This window comes from Engystomops pustulosus, chromosome 9, assembly GCF_040894005.1.
Source record: "Engystomops pustulosus chromosome 9, aEngPut4.maternal, whole genome shotgun sequence".
NCBI classification, from domain to species: domain Eukaryota; kingdom Metazoa; phylum Chordata; class Amphibia; order Anura; family Leptodactylidae; genus Engystomops; species Engystomops pustulosus.
In genome coordinates this window covers 16012472-16040297 of record NC_092419.1, presented here as the reverse complement: position 1 = coordinate 16040297, position 27826 = coordinate 16012472, and the positions used below count along the sequence as shown (strand labels likewise).

Here is a 27826-nt window from a genome sequence, read left to right as displayed (position 1 = left end):
ACCACACGACCCTAAGTCAGAAGTTACAGGGTCGTGTTTAGGGGAAACTGAAATTGTGTACACCAGGACTGATAGAGACAGGTTGGACTTATATCTGTGAAATGCTGCATTTTTGATAATAACATCGAATTAGAAAATGTGATATTTTGTTATATAAGAAACTTGTCTTCTTGGTAATACCCCTTTAAAGGGGGATGGTCCTTGGAGGGTTAAGGTTGGTTTATGTTATGCATGCAGTCCTACTGTCTTCCAGCATTCAGTCTCATAACACTGAGAGACCCTCCAGCTGCACCCCCTGTCTTCCAGCATGCAGTCTCACCTCCACTTATAGGCCCTCCAGCAGCACCCTCTGTCCCCCAGCATGCAGTCTCACCTCCACTGATAGGCCCAGCAGCTGCACCCTCTGTCCCCCAGCGTGCAGTCTCACCTCCACTTATAGGCCCTCCAGCAGCACCCTCTGTCCCCCAGCATGCAGTCTCACCTCCACTGATAGGCCCTCCAGCAGCACCCTCTGTCCCCCAGCATGGTCAGATCTCTATCCATATATGGTCACTACATCTCCTAGGCTTCCCCAGAGCAGACATCGGGCAGGAAGTGTCGGGTTTGCAGAGAGCAGGGACCAGGTCATCAGGTTCAGATCACCATCTGTCCATATATGGTCTCCAGGGCTTCCCCAGACACAAGCTCTTTATTAAATTAAATTACATTTTTGCCCAGGCTGAGATTTGAACCCCAGACCCTCTGCGCTAGAGACAGGAGCCTTAACTAACTGAGCTATATGCCCAGTGATACCCATCCAGTGATTTTTGGTAACTAAGAAGTGTTATCTGCCACTGTTACATTGTGACACAGACTTAATGCCCTGATATTTAGAGAGGGATCTTCTCAGAGATTATTATTGTAATCATTGAGACTATTATTATTATTATTATTATTATTATTAAAAAATGTTATTATTTTTATTATTATGGAAATGATTATTAATAATAGTAAAAATAATAATAATCATCTCCATAATAATAATAATAATAATAGTCTCAATAATTACAATAATCTCTGAGAAGATCCCTCTCTATATACCAAGGCATTAAATCTGTGTCACAGTGTAACAGTAGCAGTGGCAGTTCTTAGTTACCAAAATTCTAAAACTAGATAATCATGGAGGTCATAGCTCAGTTGGATGGGGCATTGTGTCATTATTGTTCATGGGCACTGCAAGTTCTAGGTTCAAATCCCAGTCAGGATAATTTTTTTATTGAGATGATTTTTATTATTATAATATGGCTAAAATTTGGGGTGTGGCACGGGAGTGATTGGGGGTGTGGCCACGCGTGCCGCCATTTTGTCCGTCTTTCCTTTTCACAAATGTTGGGAGGTATTCAGTCTCACCCCCACTGATAGGCCCTCCAGCTGCACCCTCTGTCCCCCAGCATGCAGTCTCACCTCCACTGATAAGCCCTCCAGCTGCAGCCCCTGTCCCCCAGCATGCAGTCTCACCTCCACTGATAGGCCCTCCAGCTGCACCCTCTGTCTCCCAGCATGCAGTCTCACCTCCACTGATAGGCTCTCCAGCTGCACCCCCTGTCTCCCAGCATGCAGTCTCACCTCCACTCAGAGACCCTCCAGCTGCACCCTCTGTCCCCCAGCATGCATTCTCACCTCCACTGATAGGCCCTCCAGCTGCACCCTCTGTCCCCCAGCATGCAGTCTCACCTCCACTGATAGGCTCTCCAGCTGTAGCCCCTGTCCCCCAGCATGCAGTCTCACCTCCACTGATAGGCCCTCTAGCTGCACCCTCTGTCCCCCAGCATGCAGTCTCACCTCCACTGATAGGCTCTCCAGCTGTAGCCCCTGTCCCCCAGCATGCAGTCTCACCTCCACTGATAGGCCCTCTAGCTGCACCCTCTGTCCCCCAGCATGCAGTCTCACCTCCACTGATAGGCCCTCCAGCTGTAGCCCCTGTCCCCCAGCATGCAGTCTCACCTCCACTGATAGGCCCTCCAGCTGCACCCTCTGTCCCCCAGCATGCAGTCTCACCTCCATTGATAGGCCCTCCAGCTGTAGCCCCTGTCCCCCAGCATGCAGTCTCACCTCCACTGATAGGCCCTCCAGCTGTAGCCCCTGCCCCCCAGCATGCAGTCTCACCTCCACTGATAGGCCCTCCAGCTGCACCCTCTGTCCCCCAGCATGCAGTCTCACCTCCACTGATAGGCCCTCCAGCTGCACCCTCTGTCTATCGCCTGTTTACTAAAGATTTGTGTTCATACGAGCTCTGAGCAGAAGCACCTGGGACTTATAGTAAATCTTGTGTTGTCACGGGATGTTTGCATATGATATTTGCATGCTGTGAGCTCAAAAGTGCTAAAATAACTGGAACCCAAAGCTGCCGGATATATTTAGCTATAAAATTCTGAGTCCTCTATTCTGCACATATCTCATATATGATGGGAGTAGTAGTACCCCAGAACACTCGTCAAGTAATGTTCAATATTTTGGGGGGATTTGATGAAAAACAGTTTTTTGCTTTTGGTTGATGAAAGTGTCCTCACAATCTTCAAGATCTCTGCTCACAATACATTCTTCATTCTGTCATTACCACAGCTGGGAATTTGCTTCAATGTTTTCCAACCCTTTTGTTTGCTAACAGCCTGAACTCCATGTTACCTGCACTGATACAATGTAACAAAGTATCAGGGCAGGAGAGAGTTGTACTGTTAGGCCTCTTTCACATGACCGTATGGTAGCCCAGGCAAGCACAGAGCTACGCGCTGGAGAGAGGTGGGCGCAAGCTCTATAAATTACCAAAGAAGCAAACGACAGCCAAAAACTAGCCCAAACAAAGGAGATAAGATAAATGACTGCCTATGTTTTATATACCTGCCTTTATCTGTGGTCCAAAGGCATCAATTATTAAGAGTCAGAGTGTAATGGCCCGCTGGACGGGTCATTACAAATAAATTGGTTCCAGTTGGCTTCTTGGCTATCTGACGGAGTGTGGCCAGCTCTGTTAAGTTAATTCTAGGAGTTTTACCTATTAATACTGAAATTCCCCTAATTTATCTGCTATCCTATGCAGCCATCTCGTGTCATCATGGGATATTACGCCTGTCATATCTTATGCCTATGAGGTTAATGTTTGTAATGTTTACATTAAATGTTTCTGAGATTCTTTTTGCAGCCTGAGGCCAGTGATTGGTTGGAGCCCTTTGAAATTCCCAGATCTGGATGTTTATAAATATGACCTAGGATTTCTAGGTCTTTCTAGAGAGCGAGTCTTCTGAGATAGTCGGGCCCGCTTGCTTTGCTGCTGTCTCCCTTCAGAGGGTTACCCCTCTGCCAGACCAGCGCCTGTGCAGGCCAAATTTAGCAGAGACTGCAACAGGACAGTAGCCCAGGCAGCAGAGCCTTCCACGGCCTCCTATTAGCCAGCCCCTAACCAATGGACCGGGGTTGAGATTCGCTCCCGATTCAAGATCCATCCAATTTACTGCCTCGAGGAAGTATGCAGAAAGGAAAGTTAAAAAGGCCGTAGCTTAATTAAGTAAGGCGTGTGGTTCACATAAAAGGGTGTGGCTTAGCTGTAAAGGAGGTGTGTCCTTACATAAAAGGGGGTGGCTTGGCTGTAAAGGGGGTGTGTCCTCACATAAAGGTATACGATTTAGCTGTTAAAGGAGTGTGGTTCACAGATTATGAAATAAAGCGGTGTGGTTCATATAAAAGGGTGTGGCTTAGTTGTAAAGGGGGTGTGTATCACATAAAAAGGTATGGCTTCCCTGTTAAAGGGGTGTGGTTCACAGATTACTATGTGAAGGAGTGTGGTTCAGAGATTACTATGTGAAGGGGTGTGGTTCACATAAAAGGGTGTAGCTGAGTTGTTAAAGGGGTGTGGTTCACATAAAAGGGTGTAGCTGAGTTGTTAAAGGGGTGTGGTTCATATAAAAGGGTGTGGCTGTTGGCATACATTATCTAGATATCAGGAAGATGTATATTATACACTGGTCCTTCTGTCCAGCTAGAAGTTGGTGTAGATATAATTCACACCAGATTTTCCGCCATAAATTACAAGAAATGGCGCCTTGATCAATAGTTAATTCATACATATGGGCGCCATATTCTACCCTCATCTGTAATTCGCCCTCGCAGAATCAAATTGGTCCCATCTGGCTTCCAGACGCCTTTGTCCTCCACATTGTTAACCCTTTGTGTGGGAAGCATTGTTTGTGTGCAGTGTCTGTGTGCAGTGTGTGTCTGCAGTGTCTGTGTGCATTGTGTGTGTGTGCAGTGTGTGTGTGTGCAGTGTGTGTGCGTGCATTGTGTGTGCATTGTCTGTGTGCATTGTGTGTGTGTGCAGTGTCTGTGTGCAGTGTGTGTCTGCAGTGTCTGTGTGCATTGTGTGTGTGTGCAGTGTGTGTGTGTGTGCAGTGTGTGTGTGTGCAGTGTGTGCGTGCATTGTGTGTGCATTGTCTGTGTGCATTGTGTGTGTGTGCAGTGTGTGTGCATTGTGTCTGTGTGCATTGTGTCTGTGCATTGTGTGTGCATTGTGTTTGTACATTGTGTGTGTGTGCATTGTGTGTGTTCATTGTGTCTGTGTGCAGTGTGTGTGTGCATTCTCCGTGTGCAGTGTGTGTGTGCATTGTGTGTATTGTCTGTGTGCACTATGTGTGCATTGTGTGTGTGTGTGCATTGTGTGTGTGTGTGCATTGTGTGTGTGTGCATTGTGTGTATGCATTGTGTGTGTGTGCATTGTGTGTGTGCATTGTGTATGTGTGCATTGTGTGTATATGCATTGTGTATGTGTGCATTGTGTGTGTGTGCATTGTGTATGTGTACATTGTGTCTGTGTGCATTGTGTGTGTATTGTGTGTGTGTGTGTGTGTGTGTGTGCAGTGTGTGTGTATGCATTGTGTCTGTGTGCACTGTGTGTGTATTGTATGTGTGTATTGTGTGTGTATGCATTGTGTGTGTGTGTGTGTATTGTCTGTCTGCAAATATTTTATCTAAGAAAGATGCGGAAGTCGTATCCGTAAAGAGAAGCGGAGAATGACAGGTGGAGGAGCGGAGGACAGAGGAGACACCGGGGGACAAAGAGGGGAGCGAGACAAAGGGGCACAGGGTTAGGGGGATGGGAGAGGAGAAAGGACAGGCTGGTGGTCCCGTCTGGTCCACAGTCCCATGTGTACAGTGAGAGCAGGAACATGTGACAGTCTCTAAAACCACAGGAAGCATCACAAGCTACAGAGAGAACCAGCTAGAGACTTAGCAAGAATCACAGAGATTATACAGGGAGAGGGGAGGGCGAGAGACCGAGAACTGCCCCATAGACTGACCCCGGGACTGGAGAAGAGAGTGCGGAGAAAGTGCCAGAGACAGACAGATGAAGAGACTGGAAGACAAGGAGAGACTGTGAGTAAGAAGAGACAGACAGCTGGACGGTACTAGAGACTTACTAAAGGGAGACTGGGGGCACAAGAGACTGACTATAGGGAGACTGGGGGCACAAGACACTGACTATAGGGAGACTGGGGGCACAAGAGACTGACTATAGGGAGACTGGGGGCACAAGAGACTGACTATAGGGAGACTGGGGGCACAAGAGACTGACTATAGGGAGACTGTGGGTGCAAGAGACTGACTATAGGAAGACTGGGGGCACAAGAGACTGACTATAGGTAGACCGGGGCACAAGAGACTGACTATAGGGAGACCGGGGGTGCAAGAGACTGACTATAGGGAGACCGGGGGTGCAAGAGACTGACTATAGGGAGATACAGGGGTGAGCAGAGCTGTGGGGGTAGGGGGTACTTTGGAAAGGTGGTATAAAGGGCAGCTGACAGCTCGGAGCAGGTCGGGGGTCATCACTTGTCAAGAGAGTAAAAAGACAACACAAAGAGATGATGAAAGAAGTGAGTGCGATAGAGGGAAGATAGATATGAGATAGATAGATATGAGATAACCTCAGAGCACAATGAGCACGTTGTTAGTGTCCTGCCCTCCCTCTCCCCTGTGCGCCCCCAGCCCCTCCACCACCAATGTTGCCCCCTCTCCCCCAGGAGCTGTGGCCCCTGGTTCCTCGGCTTTTCCCTGTCCTTCCCGGGGCTTTCTCCGCAGCCTTCGGATCTTATACCATATCCTGGAAGAGGAAGGTGGCGGCCGGGTCCATGTGCAGGACATTGAGGGTCTCTGGGGTGAAGCGAGTATCCTGGCCGGGGTCCCGCAGGCTCTTAGAGATGCCACCTCTTCGAGTGGTGGATACTTGAGTTTTCCTCGGCTTGTGAGGGGTCTTACCCAAGCGCTGAGAGCAGGAGACCCCCAGGACACAGCCGCACCGAGGAAGAGAGGTAAGAGTGAGCATGTGACACATCATGTCCGTCCTGTCTGTGTCGTCCAGTGTCTGACACTCGTGTATCATCGCCCTCTATAATCTGCTCCATCTGTCTGCCTGTAATCTGTACATTAAAGGGCTCAGCAGGGGGATTACTGCTTCATGTAAAGAATGACTTAAAGGCTCTTATACATTGTGGTGGGGGGGCTCCCAGTGATCTTACACTTTCTTAGGTGGGAGAGACTAAGTAACACCAGAGCTTCCCGAAATATCTGACATTGGGCACCTGCTCTATGGATATGTCCCCTAATACTCCGAATAGGGGTCCAAAGCCTGAACCCATCTGTTGTGTGACTCAGTGGAGCCCAACGCATGCAGCACCCATGATGTCCGTCCTGTCCCCATAATGTAACTAATCACTTGACCATAGACCAGGGTTAATGTAGCCAGGAGTCACACCAAGGGCAGAGGTCACATGTCCACCCAAAATATGTAGCTACATTTTCTGTCCAAGTTCCTGGAAAATCTGTGTTCTCATTAACTAATTCTAATTATCTATCTATCTATCTCATATCTAGCTCTCTCACATCTATCTCTCTCTTATCTATCCAACTTTCTATCTATCAAATCTATTTATCCATCTGCCTATGTATCTCATATAACAAATCTATTGTATTAGGCTGCTGAGTCAAACCGTGGGCCATCTCTTTGTCGGTCTAGTTTTTGGCACACAGAATTTTCCCTGTGAGTTCATGTCTCCTTTTTTCGGTCAAACCCTTTTGTCAGAAAAGTGTCTAAAAAGAGTCTCAAAATCTTAATAAATCTGAATTTTACACAATTTTTGGGCACAAGTTGAGACAGAATTCTGTGGCGGAATGTGTAGACCCCACCAATCAGATGGTTTCTCCATAAGCTTCTCATTTTCCCTACAGTGACCACTACAGGGGAATAGCAGTATTACATGTAACCAAGGGCCACATTTATCACTTTTGTGCACCTAAGTGTTGTAGTTGCGCCTAAATTCTGGCGCACTGTTTTGCCAGAATTATCACCATCTGTGATAAGGTAATTTCCTGCCTCTTATTAATCACTTTACTTTAACACAGTTTAGGCGCAGTTTAGGCGCAATGTTAGATTCGGGCAGTTACATGTCATCCGGCTACAAGCTCCTCTCTGCTTCTCTCACAGCCCAGAATGAAGATAACACTCACAGCAGCACCCAGGTGTGTGACACCCTGCACCCAGTGACCTTCTCAGCAGTGGCTTCTCCTGGAGGGGATCCCCCAGTGCTGGTCTCCTGCTGCACCCCTGTAATTCTGCACAATATCCCCCTCAGACACACTGGTGATACTGTGCAGAATTACATGGGGGACACTTGTATGTCGTATCTGCAACATTCTGCAAAGTTCTCTCCTCTCCTGCTCTGAGCTCAGGATTCTGCAGAATGTTTTGTAAATAGAAGGTGATGAACTGTAAATAGAGTCTGCAGTGTCTGTATTATCTGTACTAGTGTCTGTAGTGTATGTAGTTTATGTAGTGTCTGTAATGTATGTAGTCTCTGTATTATCTGTACTAGTGTCTGTAGAGTATCTCATGTCTGTGTTATATGTTCTAGTGTCTGCAGAGTATCTAATGTATCTATTATATGTTCTAGTGTCTGCAGAGTATCTAATGTATCTATTATATGTTCCAGTGTCTGGCTGAGCTCTGCTGCTAGAAATGAGCTCTTCTGCAAAGGGGCTCAGTGTCACTTCTCAGATAACGCCACCTTCAGGCTGGAGTGTTTTTGCGCCAATTTTTGCGCCTAAATGAAAACGTAGCAAGTGATGAATATCATTAGGCGCAGCAAAACATCTGGATTGGTAAGATAGATGAGGGAAAGCTGGTTATTTTTGCTGCGCGGCTAGTTTGGCGTTTAGTCGCAAAAATGGTGCAAAAACGGTGCGCCTGAATGAAAAGGCGCAAAAACAACAGAAAAAAATAGTGATACATGTGGCCCCAAGTGGTTTATCGTAGGTGATCTCTTTCTTCCACCTCTTCAGAATTCAAAATTTTTTAAAAATTTACATCAGATAAAACATTTGCAATATCTCTGCTTGCTGCAGTGGATAGAAACGTCTACCTTACACTCTGCACAGTTGAGTGTTTGTTACAGTGTGGTCATAGACTTTCCATGCGATGAGGAGATGTATTACTGGAGCTGACAATCCGCCTGCACCCGCCCTGACGTGAACTCTTAATTTCATCAGAGCAGATGCAGGTCCAGAAGATGGGAACAGATGGAGAGATCAAAACATTAATTACTGAGAGAGGAATATCAAGCCTCTTATAATATCCGTCCTTCTTATCTGCCGCTGACATGGAAGGTGATGACCACAAGTGATGGCGATGTCTCTGTCTCCTAGGATCCAAGGCTGTCACCCGCTCCCAGAGCATCACCAGCGACGTCACTGCCAGCGTGCGCCTCACCCGCCAGGAGCAACGCCTGCGCCGCCACACGCTGACCAGCGGCATCGATTACAACACGGTACAAACCAAAACCATCTATCCACCTCATATCTATCTATCTATCTATCTATCCACCTCGTATCTATCTATCTATCTCCTATCTATCTATCTATCTCATATCTATCTATAGTGATCTATACAAAGAAGCTTTATTGGCAGGACCTAATAGCATTGCCAATGCCTTTATAGAACATGAGGTGCAGGGTGATAGGGTAGGGGGGTGGGGGGTTATATTAGTCCACGGTATCACATATTGTGCGGCTATGGCCATTGTGGTCTCCTCTCTCCCAGCAGGATGGCTCTTCTCTCCCTCTTTTATGGAGCTGAAGTCCAGGAGGAGATCTGAGAGTCTCTTAAGTGAGTGTCCCTCACTGCTGAGTATTTGGAGCAGTGTCGCATGAGGTGGACCTCATCCTCCTGGTCCTGGCTCTGTTGGCACAGTCTGCTCTCCCTGGGCACGTATGTCTGTCTATGGTGCCTGGACTTCATGGCCAGGTTGTGGGCGCTCAGTCTGTAGCGTCTGAGGATCTGACGGTCTCTGGGGTCCAGTCTCTCTGTAGGCTCTGGGAGACGCTCAGCTTCTGGGATGTGTGTGTGGTGATCCTCCAGTCACTGATACATTCATCCCAGGCCTTGCTTATCGTTGCCATGATTTTACCTTTTTTTCAACCGTTATTGGTCTGTTTTTGGATCTGCCTGGGTTTGGGTTTCCATGTGGCCCATGGGTGTGCCAAGTGTTTGTGATGGAAGGAATCTGGGCTGCTCCTCTGTAGGTGGCCATAAGTAATAGCACCCTCTTCTGGGAAGCTGTGGTGGACCTTCAGAAGGTGTTTGCAGGACTCCAGGTGATATGTTTCTGTTGGGCTGAAGTTCCACCTTGACCACCTTGTGTGGACCTCAGACCTCACCAGACCTTGGAAGTTTCTGTAGGCCCATGAATGTCTTGCTTAAAGCTCCCTGATTTGTGGATTTCCAGGCCCAGGTAGGTGTCAGTCAGTAGGTAGCTATGCAGCGTGAATGTGGGAAGCTCTTGTGTTTCTCCTCAGGAACATCTTGAAGTTGGTTTTCTTCAGACTGATAGGTCGGACCCAGGTGGTGCTGAATGTCTCCAGGATTTCCAGATCTTGTCTCAGCAGAAGGTCCTCTCCATGTAGGAGAAATGTCACCTCTGTGTCTATCTATCTTTCTGTGAGAGCCTCCTGCAGATACACCTGGCCTGGCTGGATGATGAGGGTGGTAGTTACAGGCAGGATCACACGGGATAGACCTCTCCTGGAAATGTTGTGTTTGCTTTCCCGTGTTTGGCGCTCGCTCCTTTCCATGTTCTCCTCCTCCTTGTTTTGCCCATGATGGAGGCCCGGCAGAGGCAGGAGGGTGGGTGACAGGGGCTGTGAGAGGGAGACAGACGAGGGAGGGAGGGGTGGGAATGAGGGAGTGTCAGCAGCACAACTTCTCTCCTCACACCGAGCGACGACAAGTCTGTGCGGCTCCAGCCGGGGGAACAGGGGAGCGGGGAAAGGGGTCACTCAGGGAGACCACATCAAAGTTACAGGCGGGCGCTGAGGGCGTAGGGCAGGTGCAGGTAATACAAGGAGAAGCCTGGAGAGGTGGGGGCGGGGAGGGAGACACAGGTATATACTGCACCTCCCGCCTCAGGGTGTATATACACACACCCACTGCCATATCTAGTCACTACACGTAGACACCCGGCACCTAACACATACACAGGGCCGACTCCATCACATGTCACCTCTCCTCACACACAACTTGTATGGCTGTACACGCGGCTTATACCATCCTCATCCTCCCCCTGCACAGCAGCCGAGAGGCCCTGACCTGCTATCTGTGGGTGAGTCCAATGTCTGATATAGAGGGAGGGGGGGGGGGTGTAATCTATCTCATATCTATCTATCTATCTATCTCCTATCTATCCATCTATCTATCTCATATCTATCTATCTATCCATCTATCTATCTCATATCTATCTATCTATCTATCCATCTATCTATCTCCTATCTATCTATCCATCTATCTATCTCATATCTATCTATCCATCTATCTATCTCATATCTATATGCCTTTCTGAATTATCTATCCACCTAACTTTAAAGAAAGTGAAGAAACTGTCGGCACTACCAAAACATGTCTATGTTCCAAAACCAGAATATTTTTTGTGCAGATTTGGTCTGTCTATCTATCTATATCTTCTTTCTAGCCATCTCATATCCATCTGTCTCTGTCTGTCTCTATCTATCTCCTCTCTATCAATCTATCTATCTATCTATCTATCTCATATCTATATATATGTATGTATGTATGTATCTATCTATCTATACGTCGGTCTCCATCTATCTGTCTCTATCTATCTCTTATCTATCTCTCTCTCTCTCTATCTATCTATCAATCAGTCTCTATCTATCTATCTATCTATCTATCTCATATCTATCTCCTATCTATCTCATATCTATCTATCTCTTATCTATCTATCTATCTATCTATCTATCTATCTAAGTATCTATGTATCTTCCTCCATCTCTCTTGCTGCCTGTCTTCTCCCTGCTGGCACAGGCTGTAATCAGTTAATCCGCTGGGGGTAGTAATACCCTGGTGTGTGCTGCAGGTATGATTGTTGTGTTTGTTATGTGTCTCCCCTGCCGTCACCTCCCTCCATCTGATGTGACAAACCTGTAAATGTCCCTATTTTATTTTTACCTCTGTCAGCGCCTCTCATACCTGTCAGTGCCTCTCATGCCTGTCAGCGCCTCTCATACCTGTCAGCGCCTCTCATACCTGTCAGCGCCTCTCATACCTGTCAGCGCCTCTGCACGTCACGTATAGCCGCAGTGTCTCTAGGCCTGAGTCATGTGTCACTGATCCGATATCCATACAACATAAACCCCTTTCATTATGTCACATGGTTTAGTCTCATTCAGACCCTGAGAAAACAGCGCCGCCCTATCTACAGCAACCACAAATTACATTATTGGTCCAGAAAATCACTGCAGCCATCCATTGACTCCTGGGGGCCAAAACTGGGAGCCAGTGTGGGGTTAGAAAACAATTTATTTCTTTTACCATGGCCCAACCCCACAGAGATTTTCCTGTAAAACCACTTTAATGGGTCCTTTGGTGGTACCATATACAATGTAGGGGGGACCCCATAGTGATCATAGAGGGTATTACTGGCAGAAGGGTCTGGTATAGTGTCTCCTTTCTATACGATTCATCGCAAAGAGCAGGGGACCAATCAGAAGCGGCCGCTCTCCCTATACTGCAGCAGTGGGACCTGACAACTTTTTATGTCAGTGTTTTTGGATCAGTGGGTTGGTAAAGGCAGAATCTATGGGCGAAGGGTCGTCTGTAGTAATTACCAGTGTAAAGTGTTCTCTTCCCTAAAGGTCACGTATCCATGTGCTGGGGCCACATTGAGAGATTTACACAGAGCACAGAGCAAAGCTGGGAGAGTAATTACATGATTTATATCGTAAGCTTCCGACACAATAACCACAGAGGGGCCGACTCGTCACGGGGGTCCGACATTCCTCACTGCTCTGATACTTTACTTATAGGATGAGGATGACAGATTCCTGCTGAAATAGGTGGTAAAAACATCTATCTATCATCTATCTATCTATCTATCTATCTATCTATCATCTATCTCATATCTATCTATCTCATATCTATCTATCTATCAATCATCTATCTCATATCTATCTATCATCTATCTCATATCTATCTATCTATCTATCTATCTATCTCCTATCTATCTATCTATCTATCTATCTATCTATCTATCTATCTATCTATCTATCTATCTATCTATTATCTATCTATCTCCTATCTATCTATCTATCTATCTATCTATCTATCTCATATCTATCTATCTATCTATCTCATATCTATCTATCTATCTATCTATCTATTATCTATCTATCTAATATCTATCTATCTATCTATCTCATATCTATCTATCTATCTATCTATCTATCTAAAGTTTCAAAAACTGGCAGCACTCCGGATTGGTGTCAAAAAAGTGACGGGGTGTCTTTTATTCCATGTGCAACGTTTCAACCCACTGTGGGCTGAAACGTTGCACATGGAATAAAAGACACCCCGTCACCTTTTTGACACCAATCCGGAGTGCTGCCAGTTTTTGAAACTTTATTACTGAGGCTCTCGGGCCAGAGGGCATCTGGACTTTGCACCCACCAGCATTGCGGTGCTGCTCCAAACTTTTTCACCTATCTATCTATCTATCTATCTATCTATCTATCTATCTCCTATCTGTCTTATATGTATCATATCTGTGTCTCTCCCTCTATGGGGCAGATTTATAAATCTGACTTTTCGGTTGCTTTTGGTTATTTGCACAATTTTTTCCCGCCTTGTCCGAGCAGTGCGCTGGACTCCTGACTGTGAAATTTTCACCTAATGGGGCATATAATCATACTCTGGCGCTAGCCCCACCACTGCATATTTGATGTATGGGGGCAGCCGACTGCGCACCGTTTATCCTACGCCAGGCAAGTGCTTCCATGCGACATAAATTAGGGGACGTGCTGTTGGACGATCCGACTGATTTGGACTGAGCGTGGGATTTAACTTTCAAATATTGTCGCAAGATCAAGCACTTACATGCACCAGGAAGAAGAAGGAGAACTCCGGGGACCTGAGCGGGGAAGCGACACATGCAGGATATCGGGGGCACGATCTTAGTGACTCCCCGCACAGCACATTATACACGGACAATGCACTTACATGCACCAGGAAGAAGAAGGTGAACTCCAGGGACCTGAGCGGGGAAGCGACACATGCAGGATATCGGGGGCACGATCTTAGTGACTCCCCGCACAGCGCATTATACATGGACAATGCACTTACATGCACCAGGAAGAAGAAGGAGAACTCCGGGGACCTGAGCGGGGAAGCGACACATGCAGGATATCGGGCGCACGATCTTAGTGACTCCCCGCACAGCACATTATACACGGACAATGCACTTACATGCACCAGGAAGAAGAAGGTGAACTCCAGGGACCTGAGCGGGGAAGCGACACATGCAGGAAATCACTCCCCGCACAGCGCATTATACACGGACAATGCACTTTAGGTAAACTACAGTAAACGTCCATCTACCACTATGTTGCGCCTAAAAAGTCGCAAAAATAATTGCAGAAATACCCATGCTCTGAGCATATCTGTAACTTTTAGCCTCTGCAGTTACATCACAATGTGGTCCGGACATTGTACAAGCTGAGACAATGGGGCACATTTACTTACTCGGTCCATTCGCGATCCCGTGGCGCGTTGTCCTACAAGGATTCGGGTTCTGCCTGCATTCACTAACATCGTGCACCCGATATCCACTAGGTGTCGCTGCTGCGCTGAGGTCCGCCGGAGTTCACCTTCTTCTTCCCGGTACATGTGAGTGCTTGATCTTCCGACACAAAACGCTTTTTTAAATTCCGTGGTTTTTCTGAATCCGTCGGGTTGTCTGACGGCCACATCCCCCGCGTGAAAGCCGGCGCTGATGAGCCACAATCCGATCGCGTACGCCAAAATCCCCGGGCAATTCGGCGCAAATCGGAAATATTCGGGAACCCCGACGAAAGTGCGGCATTCGGACCCTTAGTAAATGAGCCCCTTTATATGCAGAGATGAAGCCCTGAACGTTCTGTCTCTTTTTTTTCAATCTCATTTCATGATTGGTCAAAATTGAGGTCTACTTTGTAGGGGGATAATTTGAGAAATTATCGCAAATTTAACGCAAAATTAGGCGCAAATGAATCGGAAATGTGACAATTCCAATACGCATTTACTAAGGCAGAACTAGATCCATCATAAATCAAAAGCCAAAAAACAAAACAGATGGAAATATAGGCGAACCTGAGACCCACTATGATTAATGTCCCCCCATAGATCTAATAGATAGCTAGACACGTGAAAGTCCAGAGCAGTACAGCTACAACCTGGAAGGGATGGGAGAAGTCCTTATACAATCCACAGAAAAGGCAGCACTTCAAACAATTCAATGGGGCAGATTTACTTACCCGGTCCATTCGCGATCCAGTGGCGCGTTCTCTGCGGTGGATTCAGGTCCGGCCGGGATTCACAAGGTAGTTCCTCCGCCGTCCACCAGGTGGCGCTGCTGCGCTGAAGACCATCGGAATGCACTGAAGTTCACTGTCCTATCGTGGGTGCAGGGAAGCGCGTGTCAAGCAACACTTTTTTTTTTAAAGCGGCGGTACGGCGTACGGCCACGCCCCTCGATTTCCGTTGCGTGCATGCCGGCGCCGATGCGCCACAATCCGATCGCGTGCGCCAAAATCCCGGGGCAATTCAGGGAAAATCAGCGCAGATCGGAAATTTTCGGATAATCCGTCGGAAAAACGTGATTCGGGCCCTTAGTAAATGACCCCCATTGATTAAGGAACTTCCATTAAAAAATTACAGTAACCTTCCTCAGGCATCTTCTCTGTGGATTAGATTAGGACAGGTGGAAAGAAAGAAAAATACTGGGCAGATACATCGAAGAGATAAAAAGATGGATGGATGGAGATATATACAGGACAGATAGATAAATACCAGGCAGATATATATTTATCTATAAGTCTATAACATCCATCTACCTCGGTATCTAGTATCTGTCTATGAATCTCCCTCTGTTCCCTGTAATGTTATCCGGAGCTGCAGGACACGTCACTCTCTCATGTATGGACAGATTTTGGGAATTCTAGATATTCAGTTTTCTTGACATAAATATGTTTTCTGAATCATTTCTTTTTGAAGAATATAATACTATGATGTAAGCGCTTAGATTAAAGATGTTCTTAGCTGTGTCCTCCCCTCTCAGTGTATTCTGTGTATACAGTACCTAGTGGTATTATGCTGTGTGCCCGCTGCTGTCCCGGGTAGTACCGTCTCCTTCTCTGGGTGTGTGACTCTCTGCCTTTTACACATCCACTTCTTAGCTCCCACCTTCTCTCTTGAGGTTCCCTTCTATCTGCCCTGCGTCCTCTCTCTATCTGCCCTGCGTCCTCTCTCTATCTGCCCTGCGTCCTCTCTCTATCTGCCCTGCGATCTTTCTCTGGCTGCCCTGCGTCCCTTATCTGTTCCGCGCCCTCTATGTGCTCTCCGCGCCCTCTAACTGCTCCGCGCCCTCTCTCTGCTCCCCGTCCTCTATGTGCTCTCCGCACCCTTTATCTGCTCCGCGCCCTCTATGTGCTCTCCGCTTCCTCTATGTGCTCTCCGCTTCCTCTATGTGCTCTCCGCTTCCTCTATGTGCTCTCCGCGTCCTCTATGTGCTCTCCGCGTCCTCTATGTGCTCTCCGCTTCCTCTATGTGCTCTCCCCGTCCTCTATGTGCTCTCCGCACCCTTTATCTGCTCCGCGCCCTCTATGTGCTCTCCGCTTCCTCTATGTGCTCTCCGCTTCCTCTATGTGCTCTCCGCTTCCTCTATGTGCTCTCCGCGTCCTCTATGTGCGCTCCGCGTCCTCTATGTGCGCTCCGCGTCCTCTATGTGCGCTCCGCGTCCTCTATGTGCGCTCCGCGTCCTCTATGTGCGCTCCGCGTCCTCTATGTGCGCTCCGCGTCCTCTATGTGCTCTCCCCGCCCTCTATGTGCTCTCCCCGCCCTCTATGTGCTCTCCCCGCCCTCTATGTGCTCTCCACGCCCTCTATGTGCTCTCCCCGCCCTCTATGTGCTCCGCGTCCTCTATCTGCTCCGCACCCTCTATCTGCTCCGCTCCCTCTAAGTGCTCTCTGCGCCCTTTATGTGCTCTCCGCACCCTCTATCTGCTCCGCGCCCTCTATCTGCTCCGTGCCCTGTATGTGCTCTCCGCGCCCTGTATGTGCTCTCCGCGCCCTGTATGTGCTCTCCGCGCCCTGTATGTGCTCTCCGCGCCCTGTATGTGCTCTCCGCGCCCTGTATGTGCTCTCCGCGCCCTGTATGTGCTCCGCGCCCTCTATCTGCTCCCCGTCCTCTATCTGCTCCGCGCCCTCTATCTGCTCCGCTTCCTCTATGTGCGCTCCGCGTCCTCTATGTGCGCTCCGCACCCTCTATCTGCTCCGCGCCCTCTATCTGCTCCGCGCCCTCTATCTGCTCCGCGCCCTCTATCTGCTCCGCGTCCTCTATGTGCTCCGCGCCCTCTATGTGCTCCGCGTCCTCTATGTGCTCTCCGCGTCCTCTATGTGCTCTCCGCGTCCTCTATGTGCTCTCCGCGCCCTCTATGTGCTCTCCGCGCCCTCTATGTGCTCTCCGCGCCCTCTATGTGCTCTCCGCGCCCTCTATGTGCTCTCCGCGCCCTCTATGTGCTCTCCGCGCCCTCTATGTGCTCTCCGCGCCCTCTATGTGCTCTCCGCGCCCTCTATGTGCTCTCCGCGCCCTCTATGTGCTCTCCGCGCCCTCTATGTGCTCTCCGCGCCCTCTATGTGCTCTCCCCGCCCTCTATGTGCTCTCCCCGCCCTCTATGTGCTCTCCCCGCCCTCTATGTGCTCTCCCCGCCCTCTATGTGCTCTCCCCGCCCTCTCCGCAGGATATTCCTGTGATGACTGTTTTCTCCCGCAGCTTCGTCGTATGAAGGAACTGGAGCAGGAGCGCGACGCTTTACTAGATGGTGTCCAACTGGTGGAGAAGGCCCGAGACTGGTACAGGGAGCGTCTGCAGGAGTCTGAGCAGCAGCGGGACTGGCCGGGCGCCCTGGTAGGTGCGGGACGACTTCTCCTCCCGATGACAATACCTCTCCTCCCCGTCCTGACTATATGATCTTCCCTCCTAGGACCGGGCCCCACCACCTCCTCCTCTCCTTGGCTCCGCGCTCCTCGTGCAGATCCAGGAGGTCAACAGATTCTTGGGAGACCTCATCTCATCTCCTGAGAAGGTTCTTAGCTCCTTCATTACTGCTTGTAATTCAAAGGATCATTTGGTTACATGACTTATAGGTGACATTTATGTCTGAGGTTATATATACAGGATAGGAGTAGTAGTACTTTGCCCATATATACAGGATAGGAGTAGTAGTACTGTGCTGTGCCCATATATACAGGATAGGAGTAGTAGTACTGTGCAGTGCCCATATATACAGGATAGGAGTAGTAGTACTGTGCAGTGCCCATATATACAGGATAGGAGTAGTAGTACTGTGCTGTGCCCATATAATTTGCCATGCTTTGTGCAGCGCTGCGTAATCTGTGTGCGCTATATAAATAAAGAATTATTATTATTATTATACAGGATAGGAGTAGTAGTACTGTGCTGTGCCCATATATACAGGATAGGAGTAGTAGTACTGTGCTGTGCCTATATATACAGAATAGGAGTAGTAGTACTGTGCTGTGCACATATATACAGGATAGGAGTAGTAGTACTGTGCTGTTCCATATATACATGATAGGAGTAGTAGTACTGTGATGTGCCCATATATACAGGATAGGAGTAGTAGTACTGTGCTGTGCCCATATATACAGGATAGGAGTAGTAGTACTGTGCTGTGCACATATATACAGGATAGGAGTAGTAGTACAGTGCTATGCCCAAATATACAGGATAGGAGTAGTAGTACTGTGCTGTGCCCATATATACAGGATAGGAGTAGTAGTACTGTGCAGTGCCCGTATATACAGGATAGGAGTAGTAGTACTGTGCCCATATATACAGGATAGGAGTAGTAGTACTGTGCTGTGCCCATATATACAGGATAGGAGTAGTAGTACTGTGCTGTGCCCATATATACAGGATAGGAGTAGTAGTACTGTGCTGTGCCCATATATACAGGATAGGAGTAGTAGTACTGTGCTGTGCCCATATATACAGGATAGGAGTAGTAGTACTGTGCAGTGCCCGTATATACAGGATAGGAGTAGTAGTACTGTGCCCATATATACAGGATAGGAGTAGTAGTACTGTGCCCATATATACAGGATAGGAGTAGTAGTACTGTGCTGTGCACATATATACAGGATAGGAGTAGTAGTACTGTGCCCATATATACAGGATAGGAGTAGTAGTACTTTGCCCATATATACAGGATAGGAGTAGTAGTACTGTGCCCATATATACAGGATGGAGTAGTAGTACTGTGCCCATATATACAGGATAGGAGTAGTAGTACTGTGCTGTACCCATATATACAGGATAGGAGTAGTAGTACTGTGCTATGTCCATATATACAGGATAGGAGTAGTAGTAAATACAGGATAGGAGTAGTAGTAAATACAGGATAGGAGTAGTAGTACCGTGCTGTGCCCATATATACAGGATAGGAGTAGTAGTACTGCACAGTGCACATGTATACAGGATAGGAGTAGTAGTGCTGTGCCCATGTATACCGGATAGGAGTAGTAGTACTGTGCCCATATATACTGGATAGGAGTAGTAGTACTGTGCCCATATATACAGGATAGGAGTAGCAGTACTGTGCCCATGTATACAGGATAGGAGTAGTAGTACCGTGCTGTACCCATATATACAGGATAGGAGTAGCAGTACTGTGCCCATGTATACAGGATAGGAGTAGTAGTACAGTGCTGTACCCATATATACAGGATAGGAGTAATAGTACTGTGCCCATATATACAGGATAGGAGTAGTAGTACTTAGCCCATATATACACGATAGGAGTAGTAGTAGTGTGCTGTGCCCACATACACAGGATAGGAGTAGTAGTAGTGTGCTGTGTCCATATATACAGGATAGGAGTAGTAGTAATGTGCTGTGCCCATATATACAGGATAGGAGTAGTAGTACTGTGCTGTGCCCATATATACAGGATAGGAGTAGTAGTGCTGTGCCCATGTATACAGGATAGGAGTAGTAGTACTGTGTCCATATATACAGGATAGGAGTAGTAGTACTGTGCTGTGCCCATGTATACAGGATAGGAGTAGTAGTACTGTGCCCATATATACAGGATAGGAGTAGTAGTACTGTGTCCATATATACAGGATAGGAGTAGTAGTACTGTGCTGTGCCCATATATACAGGATAGGAGTAGTAGTGCTGTGCCCATGTATACAGGAAAGGAGTAGTAGTGCTGTGCCCATATATACAGGATAGGAGTAGTAGTGCTGTACTTATATATACAGGATAGGAGTAGTAGTACTGTGCCCATATATACATGATAGGAGTAGTAGTACTGTGCTGTGCTTATATATGCAGGATAGGAGTAGTAGTACTGTGCCCATATATACAGGATAGGAGTAGTAGTACTGTGCCCATATATACAGGATAGGAGTAGTAGTACTTAGCCCATATATACAGGATAGGAGTAGTAGTACTGTGCTGTGCCCATATATACAGGATAGGAGTAGTAGTACTGTGCAGTGCCCATATATACAGGATAGGAGTAGTAGTACTGTGCTCATATATTTAGGATAGGAATAGTAGTACTGTGCCCATATATACAGGATAGGAGTAGTAGTACTGTGCTGTGCCCATATATACAGGATAGGAGTAGTAGTACTGTGCTGTGCCCATATATACAGGATAGGAGTAGTAGTACTGTGCTGTGCCCATATATACAGGATAGGAGTAGTTGTACTGTGATGTGCTCATATATACAGGATAGGAGTAGTAGTACAGTGATGTGTCCATATATACAGGATAGGAGTAGTAGTAATATGCTGTGCCCATATATACAGGATAGGAGTAGTAGCACTGTGCCCATATATACAGGATAGGAGTAGTAGTACTGTGCTATGCCCATATATACAGGAAAGGAGTAGTAGTACAGTGCTGTGCCCATATATACAGGATAGGAGTAGTAGTACTGTGCTGTGCTGTGCCCATATATACAGGATAGGATTAGTTTACATGGTTTGTAACTGATGTACAGTCTTTGTATCTTGTCTTGACCTCCATCATCTTTATATTTTAAGGCCAGCAGGAGACAGTCCCCTTACTCCCCTAAACATCCGGACCCCATCAGTACCCTGAAGTACCAAAACCAGCTGCTGACCAGGGTAAGAGAGGGGCCGGGCCGGAGGGTGGTGGGATATAATAATAATACGGGTCGTCCCTGGGGCTCAGGGTTATTGTCCTGACTGACGGCTGTGTCCCTACAGGAGCTCTCAGTGCAGAATGACAAGATATGGAAACTACAGAGAGAGAACGAGGCGCTGTACAGGGAGCTGGAGGAGCGCCATATACACAGGGCAACCTTCATCTGACACAACCATCAAGCGGGATGCCTCTCGTCATGGTGGACCTTACACAGAGCCATTGGGTTATGGACAACTTGACATCCGTTATCCCACTTTTCCCTGGATTGTGGGAACTTCAGATCTGCAGAGCATCTCTTCTCACTGGACATGGGTCCTGCAGAGCGGAGACTCCCCCGCTTCACAGTCCTACATCAGCGGATGGTAATGACTTCATGTCTGTATGTAGGGTATAGGACTGCTTCTACGTGGCAGCCAAGAGACTGCGGACCCCTCCATAGGGTAATGTATAGTAAACCTACGGGTGATCCTAGAAATATTCCCATCGGGACCATCTGTGATACTAAACAAAGATTAATAAAGTTATTTGCCTGATCTGCCGAGTGAGACCCAAGACCGTATCGTATGATCGTATCCGCTGTGTTTCGCCTCCAAGACAATTGGGCCACATATATACAGTATATATACATATAGGAGCCTGGTATATACTGAGAGTTGTATCTTTTATCCATGAGCTCACACTATCATAGCTCTCTCCACTAAAAACAAGCCCTCGTCAATGAAAATGTAGTAAAGCGACGGCTCTCAGGACAAGGCAGCAGGAGCACAAGTGAAGAGTTAATAAAATATGTTAAGTATTGTACAGGTAACCCCCCCCCCCCCCCCGCAAAAGGACACCATCAAAAAATGCAACTTATCTAAAAAAAACAAGCCACCAAACCGCTTGAGACAGAAAAGTTGAGAGATTTTCAATCACAATGAAAAAACGTAACATGATCCTGATTCTTAATGGGTTAATTCAGGATGAGCCGCCCATTAAAGAAGGGTTTAATGAATTGTGATGCTATAGCGCCACCCTGTGGCACAGTCCTGGTACTGCAGGATCCTGATCACCCGTAGATAGACGTCAGGAGACACAGGGTGGTGTTACAGCAGCAGTGATCTTGTGCACCCGCGTCTTTGAGACGGAAGAGAGACTGAGTGCTACAGAAGCGCAGACATGTAGACCACCATCAGGCCTCAGGGGCAAAGCTGAGTGTTGTTGGGGGTAGCTCCAGAGAGTTGAAGGTAGGTTCACAGTGTCAGGGAGGTAGGTGTAGAGTGTTGTTAGAGGGAAGGGGTAGGTGCAGAGTGGGGGGGCGGTTATGTTCTCCGTGTCGGGGAGGGGTAGGTTCAGAGTGTTGTTAGGGGATAGGTTCACAGTGTCAAGGAGGGGTAGGTGCACAGTTGTTAGAGGGTAGGTTCAGTGTCGGTGAGGGGTAGGTGCAGAGTGTTGTTGGGGGGGGGGGGGGGGTTCACAGTGTCAGGGAGGGGTAGGTGCAGAATGTTGTTGGGGGTAGGTTCACAGTGTCGGGAGGGGTAGGTGTAGAGTGTTGTTAGGGGCAGGTTCACAGTGTCAGGGAGGGGTAGGTGTAGAGTGTTGTTGGGGGGGGGGGTTCACAGTGTCAGGGAGGGGTAGGTGTAGAGTGTTGTTAGGGGTAGGTTCACAGTGTCAGGGAGGGGTAGGTGTAGAGTGTTGTTAGGGGTAGGTTCACAGTGTCGGAGGGGTAGGTGTAGAGTGTTGTTGGGGGGGGGGGGTTCACAGTGTCAGGGAGGGGTAGGTGCAGAATGTTGTTGGGGGTAGGTTCACAGTGTCGGGAGGGGTAGGTGTAGAGTGTTGTTAGGGGCAGGTTCACAGTGTCAGGGAGGGGTAGGTGTAGAGTGTTGTTAGGGGTAGGTTCACAGTGTCAGGGAGGGGTAGGTGTAGAGTGTTGTTAGGGGTAGGTTCACAGTGTCAGGGAGGGGTAGGTGTAGAGTGTTGTTGGGGGGGGGGGGGGTTCACAGTGTCAGGGAGGGGTAGGTGCAGAATGTTGTTGGGGGTAGGTTCACAGTGTCGGGAGGGGTAGGTGTAGAGTGTTGTTAGGGGCAGGTTCACAGTGTCAGGGAGGGGTAGGTGTAGAGTGTTGTTAGGGGTAGGTTCACAGTGTCAGGGAGGGGTAGGTGTAGAGTGTTGTTAGGGGTAGGTTCACAGTGTCGGGAGGGGTAGGTGTAGAGTGTTGTTAGGGGTAGGTTCACAGTGTCGGGAGGGGTAGGTGTAGAGTGTTGTTAGGGGTAGGTTCACAGTGACAGGGAGGGGTAGGTGTAGAGTGTTGTTAGGGGTAGGTTCACAGTGTCGGGGAGGGGTAGGTGTAGAGTGTTGTTAGGGGTAGGTTCACAGTGTCGGGGAGGGGTAGGTGCAGAGTGTTGTTGTGGGGTAGGTCCACAGTGTCGAGGAGGGGTAGGTGCAGAGTGTTGTTGTGGGGTAGGTCCACAGTGTCGGGGAGGGGTAGGTGCAGAGTGTTGTTGTGGGGTAGGTCCACAGTGTCGGGGAGGGGTAGGTGCAGAGTGTTGTTGTGGGGTAGGTCCACAGTGTCGAGGAGGGGTAGGTGCAGAGTGTTGTTAGGGGGTAGGTTCACAGTGTCAGGGAGGGGTAGGTGCAGAGTGTTGGGGGGTTGTTTCACCGTGTCGAGGAGGGGTAGGTGCACAGTTGTTAGAGGGTAGGTTCACAGTGTCGAGGAGGGGTAGGTGCACAGTTGTTAGAGGGTAGGTTCACAGTGTCAGGGAGGGGTAGGTGCAGAATGTTGTTGGGGGGTAGGGTCACAGTGTCGGGGAGGGGTAGGTGCACAGTTGTTAGAGGGTAGGTTCACAGTGTCAGGGAGGGGTAGGGGTAGAATGTTGTTGGGGGGTAGGGTCACAGTGTCAGGGAGGGGTAGGTGCAGAATGTAGCTCACCTACCACTGTGTGTGTGAATGGATGCAGCAGAGCTGTGTGTGTGTGAGTGGATGCAGCAGAGCTGAGTGTGAGCAGTGCTGTTTGTGAATATATAAACATAGCAGAACTGTGTATGAGTAGACCGATGGATGTGACAGAGCTGTGTGTGAGAGGATGGGTTTAGCAGGGCTGTGTGTGTGAGGATGTAGCAGATTTGTGTGTATATGTAACAGTGCTGTGCGTCTGTGATACCTTCAGGGAATTTTTAAATGGGGTCAAACATATTTTCCTTTTTTTGGATGAATAAATCTGGGAGCGTCCAATAGTCACCTGACTCCTCCCTCACAATCTCTCCAATCCTGCAACTCCCCCAATTATAAGTGATGTCCTGCTCAAATAATTACACAGAAACCAAAGGAGTTTGTTAGCGTCTGGTGAAGGCCTAGGACTGGGCCCACACAGTCAGTAGGCCTGGAGCCACCCGCCCAGGGCTGGCCCCAGGATTCAGTAGGCCCCTGGGTGACAGAGCCTCAGTAGGCCCCTGGGTGACAGAGCCTCAGTAGGCCCCTGGGTGACAGATCCTCAGTAGGCCCCTGGGTGACAGAGCCTCAGTAGGCCCCTGGGTGACAGATCCTCAGTAGGCCCCTGGGTGACAGAGCCTCAGTAGGCCCCTGGGTGGCAGAGCCTCAATAGGCCCCTGGGTGACAGAGCCTCAGTAGGCCCCTGGGTGACAGATCCTCAGTAGGCCCCTGGGTGACAGATCCTCAGTAGGCCCCTGGGTGACAGATCCTCAGTAGGCCCCTGGGTGACAGAGCCTCAGTAGGCCCCTGGGTGACAGAGCCTCAGTAGGCCCCTGGGTGACAGAGCCTCAGTAGGTCCCTGGGTGACAGAGCCTCAGTAGGCCCCTGGGTGACAGAGCCTCAGTAGGCCCCTGGGTGACAGAGCCTCAGTAGGCCCCTGGGTGACAGAGCCTCAGTAGGCCCCTGGGTGACAGAGCCTCAGTAGGCCCCTGGGTGACAGAGCCTCAGTAGGCCCCTGGGTGACAGAGCCTCAGTAGGTCCCTGGGTGACAGATCCTCAGTAGGCCCCTGGGTGACAGAGCCTCAGTAGGCCCCTGGGTGACAGATCCTCAGTAGGCCCCTGGGTGACAGAGCCTCAGTAGGCCCCTGGGTGACAGAGCCTCAGTAGGCCCCTGGGTGACAGAGCCTCAGTAGGTCCCTGGGTGACAGATCCTCAGTAGGCCCCTGGGTGACAGAGCCTCAGTAGGCCCCTGGGTGACAGATCCTCAGTAGGCCCCTGGGTGACAGAGCCTCAGTAGGCCCCTGGGTGACAGATCCTCAGTAGGCCCCTGGGTGACAGAGCCTCAGTAGGCCCCTGGGTGACAGAGCCTCAGGGGGCCCCTTTGCAGTGACCTCAAGTGGCGGCATTAAAAATTCAAAAACTAAAACAGTCTCATGTTCCCAGTTTATCATCTCAAACAGCTGTGTCACAGTGAGGGCAGCTTTGAGGTCATTTAACCAACAGGGCAAACCTAAAAATTTGTGCCCCTCCCCTCTGCCAAGAAATAAAACTGAAGCTTCAACTCAGCTGCTGCGGAACCTCATAATACACACCTCAGCTGCTGCGGAACCTCATAATACACACCTCAGGTGCTGCGGAACCTCATAATACACACCTCAGCTGCTGCGGAACCTCTTAATACACATCACTGCTGCTGCCGTACATCATAATACACACTTCAGCTGCTTCAATACATCATAATACACTTCAACTGCTGCAGAACCTCATAATACACATCACTGCTGAAGCAGAACCCTCTCTGCTTCTCATGTACATTTGAGACAATTGATATTTTTAGTCTATAAACCAGCAACATTGACACATGCAGACAGACAGACAAGCATGGAACATGCAGACAGACAGACATGCAGGCAAACACATCATCACACATACCATACTTTCACTATGTTGACCAGTAATACACATCCATGCATGTCACATACATCACACACCCTGTGCTGTCTGCAGCAGCCCTGGCATCACACAGAGGAGTCTTCACGCTTCTCCTCCTCTTCGTCCCGATCTCTGAGCTGCCAGATTTCTGCTTTACTGCAGCTCGGTGTGAGGAGGTGATGGGGGGGAGGGTGTAACCTGTAATGTGCTGCATCACACCGGCCGCTCTGCTGCCTCTGCCTGTGCTGGGCCTTGTCCGAGTGGCGGAGGACCGCCCTCTTCTATAAATAAAAGCTGTATCAGGATTTTTGTTGGATACTTACAACCCCTCCCCCCTGCTCTGAGTGACTGCTGTAAGTATCCAACTAAAATGCTGATACAGCCCTCCTCTCTGAGTGACTGCTGTAAGCATAGCTCCCAACCGTCCCGATTTTGCCGATTTTCCCGTTTTTCTTACCTCTGCCCCGCGTCACGGGCAGCTATGAGATTGTCACGGATTTTCCCCCCAGGTCCCACATGTCCCGCTGCTGTGTCCCCATAGTAAATACTTTGAAAGCCAGAACTCACAGTACAGAATGGCTTCTACAGACATCGGGCAGGGAATCCTTTTCAGAGAAGTGTCGGGTTAGCGGAGAGCAGGGACCACGTCATCAGCTTCAGATCAGCATCTGTCCATATATGGTCACTGCATCTCCTAGGGTTCCCCAGAGCAGACATCGGGAGGGAATCCTTTTCAGAGAAGTGTCGGGCTTAGCAGAGAGAGCAGGGACCACGTCATCAGCTTCAGATCAGCATCTGTCCATATATGGTCACTGCATCTCCTAGGGTTCCACAGAGCAGACATCGGGCGGGGGCAGGGAATCCTTTTCAGAGAAGTGTCGGGTTAGCAGAGAGCAGGGACCACGTCATCAGCTTCATGTCACCATCTGTCCATATATGGTCACTGCATCTCCTAGGGTTCCCCAGAGCAGACATCGGGAGGGAATCCTTTTCAGAGAAGTGTCGGCTTAGCGGAGAGCAGGGACCACGTCATCAGCTTCAGATCTCTGTCCATATATGGTCCCTGCATCTCCTAGGGTTCCCCAGAGCAGACATCGGGCAGGGAATCCTTTTCAGAGAAGTGTCGGCTTAGCGGAGAGAGCAGGGACCATGTCATCAGGTCAGATCAGTATCTGTCCATATATGGTCTCCAGGGCTTCCCCAGACACAAGCTCTTTATATAATTAAATTACATAAAGTTTTGCCCAGGCTGAGATTCGAACCTGGGACCCTCTGCACTAGAGACAGGAGCTTAACTATCTGAGCTATTAGCCCAGTGATACAGAGCTGAGGATTTCTGGTAACTAAGAAGTGTTATCTGCCACTGTTACATTGTGATACAGACTAATGCACTGATATATAGAGAGGGATCTTCTCAGAGATTGTTATTGTAATTATTGAGACTATTATTATTATTATTATTATTATTATAAATGTTATTATTTTTATTATTATGGAGACTATTAATAATAGTAAAAATAATAATAATCATCTCCATAATAATAATAATAATAATCTCCATAATAATAATAGTCGTAATAATTACAATCATCTCTGAGAAGATCCCTCTCTATATACCAAGGCAGTAAATCTGTGTCACAGTGTAACAATAGCAGTCACAGGGCTTAGCTACCAAAATTCTAGAACCAGATAGTCACAGATATTATAGCTCAGTGGGTTGGGGCATTGTGACATTATTGTTCATGGACACTGCAGGTTCTAGGTTCAAATCCCAGTCATGATAACCTTTTTTTTTTTTATTGAGATGATTTTTATTATTATAATATGGTTAAAATTTGGGGCGTGGCCAGGGAGTGATTGGGGGTGTGGCTTAGGGGGATCGCCGCTACGCGTGCCACCATTTTGTCCCTCTTTCCCTTTCACAAATGTTGGGCGGTATGTGTAAGTATCCAACTAAAATCCTGATACAACCACTCCCCTATGCTCTGAGTGACTGCTGTAAGTATCCAACTAAATTAATGATACAGACCCTCCCCCTGCTCTGAGTGACTGCTGTAAGTATCCAACCAAAATGCTGTTACTGCCCCCCTCTGCTCTGAGTGACTGTTGTAAGTATCCAACTAAAATCCTGATACAGCCCCTCCCCTCTGATTTGAGTG

The 27826-nt window shown here is 48.4% G+C and overlaps 1 protein-coding gene across 1 annotated transcript; it reads left to right on the top strand.

Moving 5' to 3' along the window:
* The first annotated feature begins 5942 nt into the window (after positions 1-5942).
* On the top strand, positions 5943-21365 carry LOC140076973 (suppressor APC domain-containing protein 2-like). Its single transcript, XM_072123789.1, has 6 exons — positions 5943-6338; positions 8728-8849; positions 17396-17530; positions 17607-17708; positions 20704-20787; positions 20890-21365. Exons 1-6 carry the CDS (start codon positions 5966-5968, stop codon positions 20992-20994), a joined length of 921 nt encoding a protein of 306 aa, XP_071979890.1. The 5' UTR covers positions 5943-5965; the 3' UTR covers positions 20995-21365.
* The last annotated feature ends 6461 nt before the right edge of the window (positions 21366-27826 follow it).

Coding starts and splice junctions, on each gene's coding strand:
- LOC140076973 (XM_072123789.1), top strand. CDS start 5,966: ATGAGCACGTTGTTAGTGTCCTGCCCTCCCTCTCCCCTGTGCGCCCCC. Junction 8,850..17,395: donor GCGGCATCGATTACAACACG/GTACAAACCAAA, acceptor TTTCTCCCGCAG/CTTCGTCGTATGAAGGAACT. Junction 17,709..20,703: donor TCATCTCATCTCCTGAGAAG/GTTCTTAGCTCC, acceptor TTATATTTTAAG/GCCAGCAGGAGACAGTCCCC.